Here is a 16,310-nt window from a genome sequence, read left to right on the forward strand (position 1 = left end):
TGAACACACAGTGCGGGGTGGGCAGGTGCACTTGTAAATCACCCACTATGAAATGGGCACACATGCTAAAAGAATCTCCCCCCAAAAAAGTTCACTGAAACTGAATGCAGCCTCTCAGTGCTGTCTGATACACTGATACGAATGGGTTCCGAGAACTAGCAGGGAAGACCCATATGTACTACAAGGGGCCCATGCTCCAACAGATGATTCTGAGTCTTTTGCCTCCCCCCCATATAGGATACCATTTATATAAATTTTAAAACTTTTAAATAAATAAATCCTTATATATAAATTTTAAAACTTTTGAATAAATAAATCCTTATATGTTTCACACAAAAGTGTGAAAACATTGTCAGGCTCTGGGGAAGGAAAGAGAGAGTGAAAGTGGGAGTGCATTCTTTTCCCTGGTTTCTGAAGTTATGCTTCTGCCTGTATAATACAATAAAATATAATGCAGCGCGATGCAATACAACGTAATCTTAATTGTGTGCATTTTAATCAAGAACTCATATAGACTTATGTGATCCCATCTAGCCAGTTATCAGAGCACTAATTTCTTAAAAAGGCAAATTCTATGACTTTGTACCTCTCAAAAATAGTTTCTCAATTGCATATGTAAGAATGTTTTTTTAAAGACAAAATGCCCTTAATTAGAAGCAGCAGCATTGGCAAGCTACAATTTTGTTTGCTATAAAATGAAAGGAGACTAACCACTATTAGTGAGTATCCCCTTTTTGAAAATGCAATTATGTAGAAAAACCTTCTTTAAATCTTTCCACGCCCGGATATTACATATCTCCAAAGACGCAAATAGAGGGCTGCTGAATTCTCCCTGAAACACATGGCCATCATTTTGGAAACTCCTCCTAAGGCTGACTTGGAGCGCTCTGGCCAGGGTTCTCTAACCACCACGGTTTGGAGAGCATCCTTACTGCAAACCCACATCAGTCCTGTTTGTCTCAGAACCTCGTCTGCGATGTTCTTGGTGCGAGCATGCGACAAAAGACCTTTTTCCTGCTTTCCTTTGTCTGTTAAGGGGACGGCTTTGCTGACCGTCGATCAGAGAAGATGGGAAGACCTGAAGAGCCGACTGAAGATCGCACAACCCCTTCATCTCCCTCCTCGCCCGGGTACCCAAGATGCTCTGATTTTATTCATGTTGGGCACTAGTGTGCATGATTCCCCAGGAGTCTCAGATTTAAATTAAAATAATAATCGTAAGGCCACTGGGAGGTTGTGCATAAGTTAATATAGAAACAGGCTCCAAACCACAGATCTCTCCATAAGGCTATTAAAATCAACCACCCAAAGGCTGTGCTCCAGTGCGCTCAGACTAAGCCTTAATGAAAAAATGAATTTTTAAATAAAATATATTCGTGCTTGCCTTTTAAAAATATGAGTGAAATGTATTAAACTGACAGAAATTGAATGATGCGCTTCTCCTTCCAATACGGGCCGCGTCATGCACTGTCGTTTTAAATATTCAGAGCCAGTCATTCCTGCAAAACACCTCACAGTAGATGGAACTCTAGGGGGAGAAAAATGTAATGGGTTTTAAGATGAGCATTAAAGACAATGAAAGACAAGAAAGTAAATGTGACCCATGTCTAAAATGCCCTTGCCCAAACCTTTCTTTTCCAGATAATGATGGTTTCAGAGCTAAAATGTATGATATAACCCAGCATCCATTTTTTAAGAGGACAATTGCATTACTCGTCCTGGCCCAGTCGGTGTTGCTGTCTGTCAAGGTACTTCTTTTCACCCTAAGACTCAGGGAATGAATTTTGTATTCATTGGTACCTCCAAGAACATTGCAAGCTTCCACGTGCATTCACAATCTATGTTCTTGAGTATAAAACTTAAGATTCACAGCATTTTGGGAAGCTGACGCGGGAGGCTAGCAGTTTGAGACCAGCCTGGGCAACACAGTGAGATTCTGTCTCTACAAAAAAAATTAGCTGGGGTGCGGTGGTGCATGCTTGTAGTCTCAGCTACTTGGGAGGCTGAGGCGGGAGGATTGCTTGAGGTCAGGAGTTTGAGGCCAGCCTGGCAACATAGTGAGATCCCATCTCTACAAAAAAATGTAAAAATTAGCTGGGCATGGTAGTGTATACTTATAGTCCCAGATACTCAGGAGGCTGAAGTGGGAAGATCGCATGAGCTGAAAAGTTCAAGACTGCAATAAGCTATAATTATGCTACTGGACTTCAAGCTCGGTGACAGAGCGAGACTCTGTCTCTAAAAAATATATATAATAATATTCACAATCATGGTAAAGTAGGCAGAAGAGGGGGCAAGTCTGTATGTGTCTGATGGACACTGGCAGACTCGCGTGCTGTTTCTCTTGCAGTGGGACGTCGAGGACCCAGTGACCGTACCTTTGGCAACAATGTCGGTTGTTTTCACCTTCATCTTTGTTCTCGAGGTACAGTAATGAGTCAGCTGGCTCTCGGGGGACCTGTGCACAATTTTAAAGTAAATCAGTGTCCTCTATAATGCCACTTGCTCTCAGCTCTCTGTTCTATTGTCTCTGAAGCTTTGTTCTTAGGTTATTTCCTTCTCAGGCTGTTCTGCTTAACTTGAACAAAGACTTCACTTTATCCTTAGATTCCTCTAACTGCAAAAATGCTGTTGTCAATTGTGTCTGAACGTTGGCCTGTCTGGTTATGTGAGTTCAAATATTTAGAGGGAACAGTGTAAGCCACTGTAATTCAGAGACTCAAATTGTGAAGAGGTGGCAATACAAGTCGACCCAGCCAAGATTATTTTAATATGTAGTTCATATAACATCACTATCCCGTGCAATCTTCTTTGAAATACAAGCAGATTCTTGTTTTGCCTTATACTGGTTGGATTTCCCCAAAATCTATGGCCTTTTACTTGAGGAAGAAAAATGTCCTGCTATCAGAACTAGTCACAAAACAAGGAGTACACAGTGTAGTGAATACAGATTTGTAACCTACTTAGTTTTAAACATCAAATCACATGTCTTGGTAATAAACTCTTGTTTTTGATTACTACATTATTTTAAATTATTTAAATAGGTAATATTGACACATGGTCTGAAACGAAACCTCAAAAGACACTAAAGGAGCTATCTCATTTGTCATTGAAAAGATACTGCCTCCAACGATTTAAAATTTTCTTCATTTGAAAAGAATATACATACACATAGTGCCCCTCAAGTCAATACATTTACATTTGTGCCAGTCACGAACTCTCTGTTTATTTTCTTCATTATTTTTCCCAAGGTTACAATGAAGATCATAGCCATGTCACCTGCCGGCTTTTGGCAAAGCAGAAGAAATCGATACGATCTCCTGGTGACATCACTTGGCGTGGTATGGGTGGTGCTTCACTTTGCCCTTCTGGTAAGTGCACAAGTAAACTTTATTTCAGTGGGCGGTTTCCGTTTAGTTCAGTTCAGCTCAATCCTGTTTCCAGTCTCGCTTCACTCCATGGCAACCTGCTCTCAGGTGTTAGATCAACTTCCCTACAGGTCAACTTTGATTGCAATGGGCCTTCAGACATGCATGTGTCTACAGACATGCTTGTGTCTACGTGTGCATACCCCAACATTCCACACAGGCCAAACCTTCCCCACGAAGCCAAGACTATGCCAACTGGAAGGAGAAGGACCTTAAAGGTCTTCTGGTTTAATCCCTTGTTTTACCAAAAAAAGAAAATGAGAGAGAAGAAAACTGCAACAAAGATTAAGGGACCTGTCTAAATTCACACTACAAACTAGTGTCAGGAGACTTAAACCCTACTTTCCAAGCTGAAGTATAGTATCCATTCCACTTCATCGTAATCAATATTTTATGATGTAATTCTCAAGTACTGATTTATTTTTTACTAGACATTTAGCTACCATTTCTGTAAAGCACATCCTTCCCCATCTGTGTCCTCACTATTTTGCCTAAAATGCCTTCCCTCTTCATTCAGTCTGATGTCCAGCTCAAAATTTATATCTGAGGGTGTCCTTGACCATAATCTATAGCTGTATTGTCTAATGGGAGTAAAATATGGCCACAGATGTCATTTAAAATATTATGGGAACCACATTAAAAAAAATTAAGAAGGCCGGACATGGTAGCTCAAGCCTGTAATCCCAGCTCTTTGGGAGGCTGAGACTAGAGGATTCCCTGAGTCCAGGGATTCAAGACCAGTCTGGGTAACTTGGTAAGACCTCATTTTTACAATTAAAAAAAAAATTAGCTGGGCATGATGGCACATGCCTGTAGTTCCAGCTACTTGGAAGGCTGAGGTGGAAGGATCACCTGAGCCCAGCAGGTCAAGGCTGTGGTGGCTGTGAGTGTGCCATGGCACTCCAACCTGGGCAACAGAGTGAGACTCTGACTAAAAAAAAATAAAGAAATAGATGACATTAATTTAATAATATGCTTTCTAACTTACCATATCCAAAGTATTATCATTCCAATGTGTAAACAAAATAAAAATTTGTTGAGAGACATTATATCCTTTTTGTATGCATGAAGTCTTTAACTGGGTGTATATTCTCGGATGTTAGCACATCCTCATTTAGACTGTTCACATTTCAATTGCTTGATAACCACATGTGGCTGGTGGTTACCATATTGGGCAGCACACTCTGAAAGGTCTGAGTTCTAGTCTAGGCTCCACCGTCTTCCAGCCTTGACCAAGTGATCCTTTGTTCCCTGCTCTGAATGGAGTGATATCCCTTCAAAATCCACCTATTCTATATGGGTATTATGAAAATCAAGTGGGGTCATATATTTGATGCTTTCTCAAACTGTAAAGATTATATAAGCCCATAAGGCATGATTATAACTACCTCTTTTTTGTGTTAGTCTTCCTTGATCTCAGCCCAAAGTAATATTTATAGTTTTTGCCTGTTCCCTTCTATCCATTCTTCATCCCGTTAATGTCAGAAGCATGCCAGCAAAGATCTGTGATACATAGAACCCATTTACACCTCAGAAAGGGCTTGCTTTAGTATGTAATCGCTGTGCTCATGAACACGGTGACTGTCCTTCTTAAACCAGCAGTTGTACTATTCAGCATCAGAGGCTGTGGAAGCATGGGTGATCTCTTAGTCACCCTGAGACATTTTCTAAGCAATCAATGGTGTTGAGCACTAAAGACATACAAGACATTGTGCTGTGAATGGAGAAGAATATAATGAGCAAAACAGAACCAGTCATTGCTCTCATGAATCTTACGGTCTGGATAGCTAGATAGATATTCATCAAATGCTCACAAAGCAATGAGAATCATGGCTATGGTGAAAAAGAGAAAGGAGAGCCTATGTTCCTGTGACAACATGTATAATAGTGGAAGATGGCTTCAACAGAGAAGGCTTGGGAGGAATCCCTGAGAGCGTGATGGTTGGATTCCATCTGTAGGATAAGGAAAGACATTTCAAGTGCATGTTCTAGAAGAGCAATAGATCATGCAGTGGGCATTGAAGGAGTAAGGGTAGCACAGGACAAGATTTGGATGGGTAAGAAAGTGTCAGACCTCTCAAGACTTGCAGTTAAGGTAAGGAATTTGGGTCGTCATCCTAGAAGGTGATGGTTGTCATTATTCACAGAAGGTATCTACAAAAGGTGTTGCGCTAACATGGAAAGAAGAGGCAGCAAGGTCCACGTTCCTCTCTTTCTCCAGATAAATTGCAGCCCAAAAGTATTCAGTTCAAGCAAAAAAAAAAAAAAAAAGCCTGGGATTAGGTTTCCTAATCCCAGATGTCCCCAGAGAGGAACGCTTCACCTCAAAAGACCAACTTGCCTATTCTGTCTAACTGCTTTTGTTCTTCTCCAAGAACCTGTGTGGTCTTGGAAGGATGCTCATTCTCCACCATATTTTGTAGCAGACTACAAAGAAGAAAGCTTCCCCATCCAAAGATACTATGTGCATGCACTTATTTACTTAGACTTCTCAAGGGTCTCACTGGAACCCTATCCCAGGGCCCCATATGTGACTGTTGCCATTTAGCCAGGCAAGCCTCCTCAAGAATAATCACACTTTGGCATTGGCTCAATGTCAAGGTTGTTATTGTAGTTACAGCTGGTGGGATCTTGGTTTCTCAAATGAAACTTTCTTATTCATAAAGTACATTCATCTCTTTCTGCTAATCACCCACTTGAAGAAAGAGCTGGATGTTTTCCTGAGCAAGGAGGACTTCTCTGAAGTCAGCTCAGATTAATGAACATGCTCTTGTTCATCAGAGCTCTCCAGAGACCTTCAGAGAGAAAAGACTTTGGCAATCTTCTCCAATGTCAACCTTTTCTCTTTGCCAGGATTCCTTTATTTGTCATCTCACTTGACTTTCTTTTGTCACATTGTTTTTTGCACCCTGTCCACTAAGGAGCTGGTCACTATTTTATGCAAAATAAATTTCAAATACAAAATGTAGCTGAGCAAAACAGAACCAGAAGTTTCACTTGTGATTGAATTTTACATATAATATTTATTCATGAGTTTTCTCAGTGACCTTTTCAGCACCTTTTTTAGATAAATTTCATATGGGAATTTTCACATTTTATTAAACTAATTATTCAGTATTCTTCACAGAAGACTTTAAATGAAAAAGGGAACTGTAACAAGATCTTTTGTGCAAATTATGAGAGGCTGTCTTCTGTTTAAATTTCAGAACGCATATACCTACATGATGGGCGCTTGTGTGATTGTGTTTAGGTTTTTCTCTATCTGTGGAAAGCATGTAAGTACCTTGTGCAGAATCCTATCAAAGGTGACATATACATTGAAGAAAGGAATGGTGATCATTTGGTTAGGCTATAACCAAATGATCACCATTCATTTCATGTCCAGGGCTGTAGTCAACAAATTACAGATATCATAAGCCGAAATGAATAAATATTAATATTAAAATGAATCAGCAGCATAGTTATCTTTTGACATATATCTTGCCATATCTTTTACTTTACTCTTTATTCTTACTAAGTAAACTCAATCATCAAGTAAGGATAATATATTAGCCATAAAGACAAGAACCAATGGTCTTTCTTACTTCGTTTTTATTTTATTGTTTTTATTTTTAATAAAGTTAAGCAACGTTACTGCAAAGAAAAATAATCTTTAAACAATTTTCATGATTCCATTATCCCATATTTCTTTACATTCTTTGTCAATGTTCATGCATACATTTCATATATATTTTGCATCTTTAAAATCGTTTTCTTTTATAGAATGTATAAAATATTTATTGCATATATACATTCCATATAGCCACATAATCAATATATTTAATATCTGATGGTTATTTAGTATTATACCACAGGGTTTTTTTTGGTGGAAGTCTGTTTGTAGAAGAAATCTAAGTTTACTTGCTATAGTCAAAAATGTGTAGTCCTCTATAAGCGGGGAAAGAAGAGAAAATGGAAGGTTAAAAATAAATAAGATAAATAAATAAATATATTAAAAAATAAATAAATAAAAATTTAAAAAGATAAAAACAATAATAGATACTGGGGACTCCTAAGAGAGGAGGGAGGAGGGGGACAAAGTTTGAAAAACTACCCATTGGGAACCAGGCACACCACTGGGTGACAGTCCAGTCGAGGCCCAGTCCTCACCATCATGCAATATTCCCTTGTAACAAACCTGCACATGTACCCATTGATTTTTTTTTTAAGCTTAGGTTGTTGCTTTATTAATTTGGCTGAAGAGACTGAACAGTTTGAAGTATTCATAGAGTTTCTCGATGCCTGATGATTTTTGAAATAGTGTTCGAATTTAATACCTGACAGAAAATAATAACTTTCAAGTGACATGCTTGAGAGTCACTCTTGGGCCAATCTGCTTAAACCCAGGTCTTCTATGGCTTAAATTGACTATTCTCTCCCTCTCTCTTTCCTCTGTCCTGTCCCCGCCCCCACCTCGGTCTCCAGGTAACACTAAAGATGCTCCTCTTAACAGTAGTTGTCAGCATGTACAAAAGCTTCTTTATCATAGTAGGGATGTTCCTTTTGCTGCTGTGCTATGCTTTTGCTGGAGTTGTCTTATTTGGTACAGTGAAATATGGAGAGAACATTAACAGGTTGGTGTATATTTATCTTTCTATTCACTTATCAAGCAAAATTTTTGGCAATAAAATCATAAATAAAAGTAAATGTTTTGGTCTGCTAAAGACTGGGGAAGGAGGAAGGGATACAATCAGTTGGAAGCTAAAATAAAATAAAACATAAAATTTTAAGTGACATTTTTCCAATTGAAAAAGGTATTGATGCTTACTTTAGAAATTCAGAAATAAAAGAAAACTAAAAGGACCCTTAATACCACCAACTCTCACTAATAACTACTTCTAATTTTGACACTTTTTCTATCTACATATGGCAAAAAATAGTATATCATTTTTAGACAAAACAATTTTGAGATTGCTTTGGGTTTTTTTGTTTCTGTTTTTGTTTTTGATTTGGAATCTCACTCTGTCACCCAGTGCAGTAGCATGCAAACGGCCACCCCAGCATCAACCTGCTGGCTCAGGCAATCTTTCCCTCTCAGCCTTCTAAGCAGCCAGAATTACGGGCGCATGCTACCACACCAGGCTAATTTTTGATTTATTGTAGAGATGAGGTCTCACCAAGTTGCCCAGGCTGGTCTTTAACCTGCAGACTCAGGCGATCCACTCACCTCAGTCTCCCAAAGTGCTGGGATTATAGGCTGACACCGAGCCCAGCTGTTTTTTTCCCCCCAACAAAATATAGGAAGTTAGAGCCCCCAAAATGGTTGTGAAGTAAGAAAAACCTTTTTCAAAGACCTTCTTAATTTTACAGAAGAATTTCATAGTTTAAGAAAAAAGTCCTGACATAATGAAGTATGTAGAAATATGTCTTGTTGTAGCAATTATTTATTATTTTATACATGGCTACTGCACTTTTTATAGTACAGTCCAAGAGAAAGAAGGAATTATTTAGTTGCCAAGATTCCTTGCTCAGTCATTTGAGATGAATGGCGAGAAATTGGTGGCCATGCTAGAGTTGGGTATTCAAACAGCTATACTGGGAGCAAATATAAATGACAGACAAATAAGAAGATATAATCTTTGGAAAAGGTAATTTAGCAGCCAAACTTGCTGAAACATCTATCTGTTTTGGTGGTGACAAACCATACTACTTCATGAAAAATCATTCTATTCACACTGTTTGTTTGTTTTTTTTAATTAGACATGCAAATTTTTCTTCAGCTGGCAAAGCTATTACCGTACTATTTCGAATTGTCACTGGTGAAGACTGGAACAAGATTATGCATGACTGTATGGTAAATATCTCCTCAGTGTGAACAATGCCTAGACATAAAACCAGCATAAAACTCCTTGGCAGTGTAATATTGGCAATATCATTCTTGTTAGCATCAAGACTTTTTACACAAAATATATATCTTGGCCTTTTAGTCCATAAAAGTGTGTTCTTTTACATTCCAGTGTGTGAATGTTCAGGGGAAAATATTTAATTAACCCAACTCGAGCTATTGTAGTTCTATTCAACAAATATACATTATGCGAGTGTTGTTCTTTTCTTCCCATCTTTAATATTTTGATGGTCAAAGTCAAACAGGGGGCATCCGCTTCTTTAATTTAATGTATCCAACAAATAGATAGTCCCTGAACCCCTGATTTGTTCTGAACCATATGCTGGGTGCTAGGTCTTTAACTATTTCAGGCATCCTCAAGGAGCTCTGTCAAAGGCTCATAGCTACTCTTCCTCTGGTGTCCTGCCTTCTCTGGGCAAGTTCCCCAACACCTATCATCCTTCTGGTCTCAGTTTAAACATCTGTTCCATCACATCTTTTGCTTTAAACTGAGACTGCTGGTTATATGTTCTTATAGTGTTTCTCCTTTATAGTAAGTATCACAACTGTCATGAATTGCTGGCTTAAATTAGTTTATTTCATCTCTTTCTTGCCATAAGATAGACCTTTATTGCTGTAGGACACTCCCATAAAAATATTTGCAGTGATGGAAATCCGTGCTGCCCAATTCAGGAGCTGCTACCCCCATGTGTTTGTTGAGTACTTGAAATGTGGCCAGCACAGCTAAGGAACTGAATTTTGACATCATGTGTTTAATTTTGTTTAATTTTATTTCATGTTAATTAACATAAACGTAAGCTAGTAGCCACCATATTGGATGGTGCAGGGCTAGGCTTTCAGTTGGATGAGGTTAACAGGGTCTATGTCAGGAGTGTCCAACCTTTTGGCTTCCCTAGGCCACATCAAGTAAAGATGAATTATCTTGAGCCACACATAAATTATATAATATAGTTAGTGTATATACATAATGATGTCTTTTAAAAATATTTTTATTATAAAGTTTATAAAAATGAGAACAATATAAAACTAATGGAAAATTTGACCTTTGTTTTATAAAACTAATTTTTCAATGTATAGGTTGATGGAAGTGGTCATAATTCTTAGTGAGTTCTCAAGGTGCTCATCGGAAATGTTTGTTTGAATTTTGCTTTTCATGTGCTTCATAATTGAAAACAGCTATTCACAAATGCATGTGCTGACAAAAAAGCAATATCATGAATAAGGCATAATTTTGAACTTCAAAAAATGGAACTACACATGGGGTCACAAAGAAAATAAACACTAAAAAAACACATGATGTTAAAAAGATTTTGTAGGGCCGCGTTACTAGCTGCCCTGGGCCACATGCAGCCTGGACATGCCTGGTCTATGTCTTTTTTACTGGTCCCTCCCCACAGTTGGTACAAAACTAGCCAGCACAGCTCCAGGACTTTGTGCATAAATGAGTGAGGGCAGAGTTTACCAAATCAAACAGAGCACAAGGCAGAACTAAATAACTTCTAAATAAAAGTGCAAATATAAATTCTAAATTAAGTATCAACAGCTGAGTTAGGCCAGAAGCTCAGTCTCTTGAGCCAAAATGATTTGGGAATATTGAAGAAAGAGCTAAAAGAAGCCAGGAAGTTTTCTCAGAGATGTTGACAGTGTATTGGACCTCTAAAGAGTGATAACCCAAGTCTTGTGCTCTTCCATAACATCCAATCAGGGTGTTCCAGGAATGGGGATTATTTCTTGACAGCATGAATGTGAATTTGCTATGTACAGGCATACCCCATTTTATTGTGCTTTGCTTTATTGTGCTTTGCAGATATAGTGGTTTATTTTTACAAATTGAAGGTTTATGGCAACCCTACATCGAGTATGTCTGTCAGTGCCATTTTCCAACAGCTCACTTCCTGTCTCCATGTCACTTTTTGGTAATACTTAATATTTCAGGCTTTTTCATTACTACTATATCTGTTAGGATGATCCATGATCAGAGTTCTTTGATGTTTAATTGCAACTGTTTTGGGATGACATAAAAGATGGAGAACTTAAGTGTCTTGAGTGTACTGACTGATCCACCATCAGCTGTACCATCAACTCTCTCCCTCTTCTCATACTTTTCTGTCGGTGACCAGCACTGACCAAGGGTGGGTTAGGACCCGCACCAGAGAATCTGGACAGCGAGAAGACCACTTGGAGGCAGTTCTTCTGGGAACAGTCTGGCCAGGACTGGAGCCGATTTTATTCAAACATTTTCCAACTTATATACCATTTTCTATACCCTCCAGCAATGTGATAATCACTCACTGGGGGCGTACAAAGTTTCGTGCTTTACAAACTATGCATCACAAGACCACCACGAGATCTGCAATTTCCAAGCAAACAATTCAAATTCCATGATGCCTGCCGTGCTTACATCAAGGTCACAGGTGCACAATTTCAATACAAATCGTTCAAAGTGTTTTCCATAATGTTCAACGAATCATTCATATTATACTCTTTGCTCTATACCCTGATTAATACAAAAAACTTTCCTGAGTTAACTCTAGGTTCAATCCAAGTTCACTGACTCCTAATATTTTTAGCAATTAATATTATCAACTTGACACTATACTATAATCTATAAGTTTAGTTAAATGACTTAACTGTCAGTTATACTATTAACCTATTATGATTTAACATAATGCCTTATAACTCAGTTAAAACTTATTCTTAAACTACAAAACTTTACTATAATTCATATGTTTCATATGTCTAAACTTTAATTTTCATATGATCTAGTTATTGGACTTTAATACTATGCTATATCCTATTAAGCTAATACCTTATCGTTAATTCTTTTATAAATCGTATAGTAACTATTACACTTGAATAATGTAGCAAAAGGAAACAAAACAGCAAGCATAGATTTATGCAGCTATGAGTGTATATGTATATATTTTATCCCAACAAGTCTACTCTAAAAATCAAATAGTAGCTGTCACACTCTTGAACAAGGAAATGCAGGGCTTCCAAGATGGCGGCCATGGGCTGAAGCAGACAGAGTTTCGGTAATTAACGAAACAAAAGAAAACGTTCTACCTGGCTAGGGGCAGGGCGACAAAACTATCATGGTAATTTAGTTTCTAATCTTAGCCCTAGGGGAAACAGCTTTCGGGAACAAGAGCGGACTACCCAGTCTACCAGGAAATAGAAGTTAAAAAATATCTAGAAAGAAATGAAACTTAGAAAGACAGAGAAAAATAATTCTGCTATGCACCTTCCATCAAGTGTACTGAGATTCACTTATAAGTTTTACTGCTATGTATGCACACTGGTCACCAATCACACGCCAATATCATAGGTATAACTGATATCCTATGTCAGAGGCGATCTTCCAGATGGGCCTTTACAGGCCTCAGCCATGTAGCTATAGATGTTGGCTCCCAACACTTTTCTATTCTGAGACACAGCAATATTGAAATCAGGTCAGCGAATAACCCCTATAATGGCCTATAATGGCCTCCATGAAAGGAAGAGTCACACATCTGTCACTTTAAATCAAAAGCTAGTCATGATTAAGCTTAGTGAGGAAGGTACGTTGAAAGCTGAGTTAGGCCATAGCTAGTTGACTGAGTTGGATCAGTCAAATTGTGATTGTGCAAAGGAAGAGTTCATGAAAAGAATTAAAAGTGCTATTCCAGTGAACACATGACTGATAAGAGCAAAACAGTTTTAGTGCTGATATGGAAAAAGTTTTAGTGGTCTGGACAGATCAAACCAACCACAACATTCCCTTAAGCCAAAGTCTAATTCAGAGCAAAGCCCTAACTCTCTTCAATTCTGTGATGGCTGAGAAAGGTGAGCAAGCTGAGGAAGAAAAGTTTAAAACTAGCAGAGGGTGGTTCGTGAGGTCTAAGAAAAGAAGCCATCTCTATAACATAAATGTACAAGGAAGACGCTGTAGCAAGCGTCCCAGAAGATCTCTCTGTCCCGACCCACAGTAGCCCGAAGGCATGGGATCTGCCAGGAAGTCAGAAGCTAAGCAGAACGTCTTTCTGAGATCATTAATGAAGGTGGTCACACTAAGCAACAGATTTTCAACATAGAAAGAAGATCTAGGATTTTCAAAACTAGAGAGAAGGCAATGCCTGGCTTCAAAGCTTCAAAAGACAGGCTGACTCTCTTTAGGGGCTAATGCAACTGTTGACTTTAAGTTGAAATCAGTGTTCATTTATCATTCTGACAATCTAGGGTTGTTATGAATTATGCTAAATCTATTCTGCCTATATTCCATAAATGGAACAATAAAGCCTGGATGGTGGCACAGCTGTTTACAGTGTGGTTTACTGAATGTTTTAAGTCCACTATTGAGATCCACTGCTCAGAAAAATGATTTCTTTTCAAATATTACTGTTTATTAACAATGCACCTAAGAACTAACTAACTCATCTAAGAACTCTGATGGAGGTGTACAAAGAGAATAATGTTTTCATGCTCGTTAATACAACCTCCATTCTGTTGCCCATGGATCAGGGAATCATTTGGACTTTCAAGTATTATTATTTAAGAAATACATTATATTTATAAGGCTATCTCTGCCATAATAATGATTTTACTGATGGGTCTGGGAAAAGTAAATAAAAACTTTCTGTAAAGGATTCATCATTCTAGATGACATTAAGAACATTTGTGATTCATGGGAGGATGTCAAAATATTCACATTACCAGGGATTGGAGGAAGATGATTTCCACCCTCATGGATGACTTTGAGAGGTTCAATATTGAAGTGGAAGAAGTTACTACAGATGCAACATAAATAGCAAGAGAACTAGAATTAGAAGTGAAGCCTGAAGATATAATTGAATTGCTGAAATCTTATGAAAATATTTGAACATTTGAACAGATGTAGAGTTGTTAATATAGATGAGCAAAGAGTTGTTTCTTGAGATGGAATCTACTTCTGATGAAGATGCTATAAACATTGTGGTAATGACAACATAGTATTGACAATATTACCTAAATTTAGTTGATAAATCAGCCTCAAGATTCGAGAGGGTGGACTCCAATTTTGAAAGAAATTCCACCATGGGCAAAATGCTATCAAACAGCATCTCATACTACAGAGAAATCTTTGGTAAAAAGAAGACTCTGACTTCACTGTTATCTTATTTTAAGAAATGGCCACAGCCACACTAACCTGAAGCCACCACCCATCAACAGTGAGGCAAAACCCTCTATCAGCAAAAATATTGCAACTCATGGAAGGCTCAGATGATGATTAGCATGTTTTAGCAATAAAATATTTTGTGTTAAAGTATGTACATTGTTTTTTCTGACATAATACTATTGCATACTTAATACACTACAGTATAGTGTAAACACACCTTTCATATGGGCTGGGAAACAATTACATTCATGTGACTCGCTTTTTTGTGACATTTGCTATAATGCAGTGGTCTGGAATCAAACCAGCAATATCTCTGAGGTATGCCTGTATAGTCTACATTTCTAAATCATAACCCATTATTAAGTCAGAGAAAAAAATTTAAATGTCTTTTTATTTGATTCTCTATAGTTTGCATCATAGTGGCTACTTGTCACTGGATCTAGTGGAGTTTGCAGAAGAAATGTCTAGTGGAGGAAACCAGTTCATTTCCATTGTGCTTTTAAAAATGGCAATGAACTTGGGATTCTACAAGACTAAAAGCCTAGCATGAATGAAATATTCTTTTTGATTTTTGCTGCAGATGATGTAGCCAATGTATGTGGCTTTTAAAAGATGACTTTGAAGTTGATTATACTCTATAGGGTTAGAAATATATTTACTAACTGAAGGCAGTTAGCTGCAATCTGTATTCTTCTCTATTCTCATCCTGTCCTCCCTCTTCCGTCCCACTGCCCCATAGGTCCAGCCTCCTTTTTGTACTCCCGATGAATTTACATACTGGGCAACAGACTGTGGAAATTACGCTGGAGCACTTATGTATTTCTGTTCATTTTATGTCATCATTGCCTACATCATGCTAAATCTGCTTGTAGGTAAGTGATGTTCGTTGAATATTTTTTAATCTCTTCAAACTCAGGTACTTAGATAATTATGTATAATTTTCGAGTAATTATCCTGGATTGCTTGGGGCTGGTGTTTCATGGCATTAATTATAAATTGTTGCCTCTCAATTCAGAAGCTGAAAAGACCTTTGAAAGGCATGTAAATGACAGCTGATTGCAATTTTAGGAGTTGCACTATCTATTATGATCGTTAATTTCAAAAGGGCTCTTCTCACGGATTGAGTTGAACAAATATCAGGGAGGGCTACCTTTGTAGCCTTGAAATATCACATTTATGTTTTTGAAAGGTGTATGTTATTCACCCAGCTGTAGGGCCACCCAGAACTCAATTTGACCTTTAAAAACCGCCCTGGGACTCTCAACTAAGAGTTAAAGCCAGCTGGCATGAATATCTACATACACAGAATGTGTGTTTATACTCATGACCCTCATGTTTTGGAAAGCCAGGCGCTGGATAAATAGCTTGGTCCAAGTATAAAACATGCCAACTTGGAATCCATAGTCAAAGCATTTTAATAATTTGGCTTATGATGTAGGTGATAAAGTTCATTGTTAATAATAGATGTTTTACTTTTTCTGAAAAATAACAGATTAGCATAATTGTCTAACTTTTGGATCTTTCTCTCTCTCTCTCTCTCTCTCTCTCTCTCTCTCTCTCTCTCTCTCTCGCTCTCTCTCTCTTTAAAGCCATCATTGTGGAGAATTTCTCCTTGTTTTATTCCACTGAGGAGGACCAGCTTTTAAGTTATAACGATCTTCGCCACTTTCAAATCATATGGAATATGGTGGATGATAAAAGAGAGGTAAGAGAGTGGATTGTGTTTTATGTCCCACCTCAAAGACACTTACTGACATATCTCAAACACTTATATGGTTTTGAGGCTGGCGGTTGACATAGATTTAATTTTGAATGGCCATTGGTGAGTTGCAGAAATCTGTCTCTGACAATTCAGCAGAATATA

The 16,310-nt window shown here is 37.9% G+C and overlaps 1 protein-coding gene across 3 annotated transcripts in view; it reads left to right on the forward strand.

The window, feature by feature from the left end:
* Nucleotides 1–16,310, forward strand: part of NALCN (sodium leak channel, non-selective) — a 363,914-nt gene that overhangs the window by 336,713 nt on the left and 10,891 nt on the right. For 2 of the 3 annotated variants that reach the window (XM_008048630.2, XM_021707824.1), the window contains 9 exons: nt 1,037–1,130; nt 1,642–1,748; nt 2,351–2,425; nt 3,252–3,371; nt 6,635–6,703; nt 7,893–8,041; nt 9,168–9,261; nt 15,186–15,318; nt 16,036–16,151. In XM_008048630.2, the coding sequence (XP_008046821.1) occupies nt 1,037–1,130; nt 1,642–1,748; nt 2,351–2,425; nt 3,252–3,371; nt 6,635–6,703; nt 7,893–8,041; nt 9,168–9,261; nt 15,186–15,318; nt 16,036–16,151 (957 nt within the window). The remainder of the gene's footprint in view (nt 1–1,036; nt 1,131–1,641; nt 1,749–2,350; nt 2,426–3,251; nt 3,372–6,634; nt 6,704–7,892; nt 8,042–9,167; nt 9,262–15,185; nt 15,319–16,035; nt 16,152–16,310) is intronic. The other variant, XM_008048631.2, reaches the window with a different exon arrangement.

This window comes from Carlito syrichta, unplaced genomic scaffold, assembly GCF_000164805.1.
Source record: "Carlito syrichta isolate Samal-C Ts95f unplaced genomic scaffold, Tarsius_syrichta-2.0.1 Scaffold126448, whole genome shotgun sequence".
Lineage (NCBI taxonomy): Eukaryota > Metazoa > Chordata > Mammalia > Primates > Tarsiidae > Carlito > Carlito syrichta.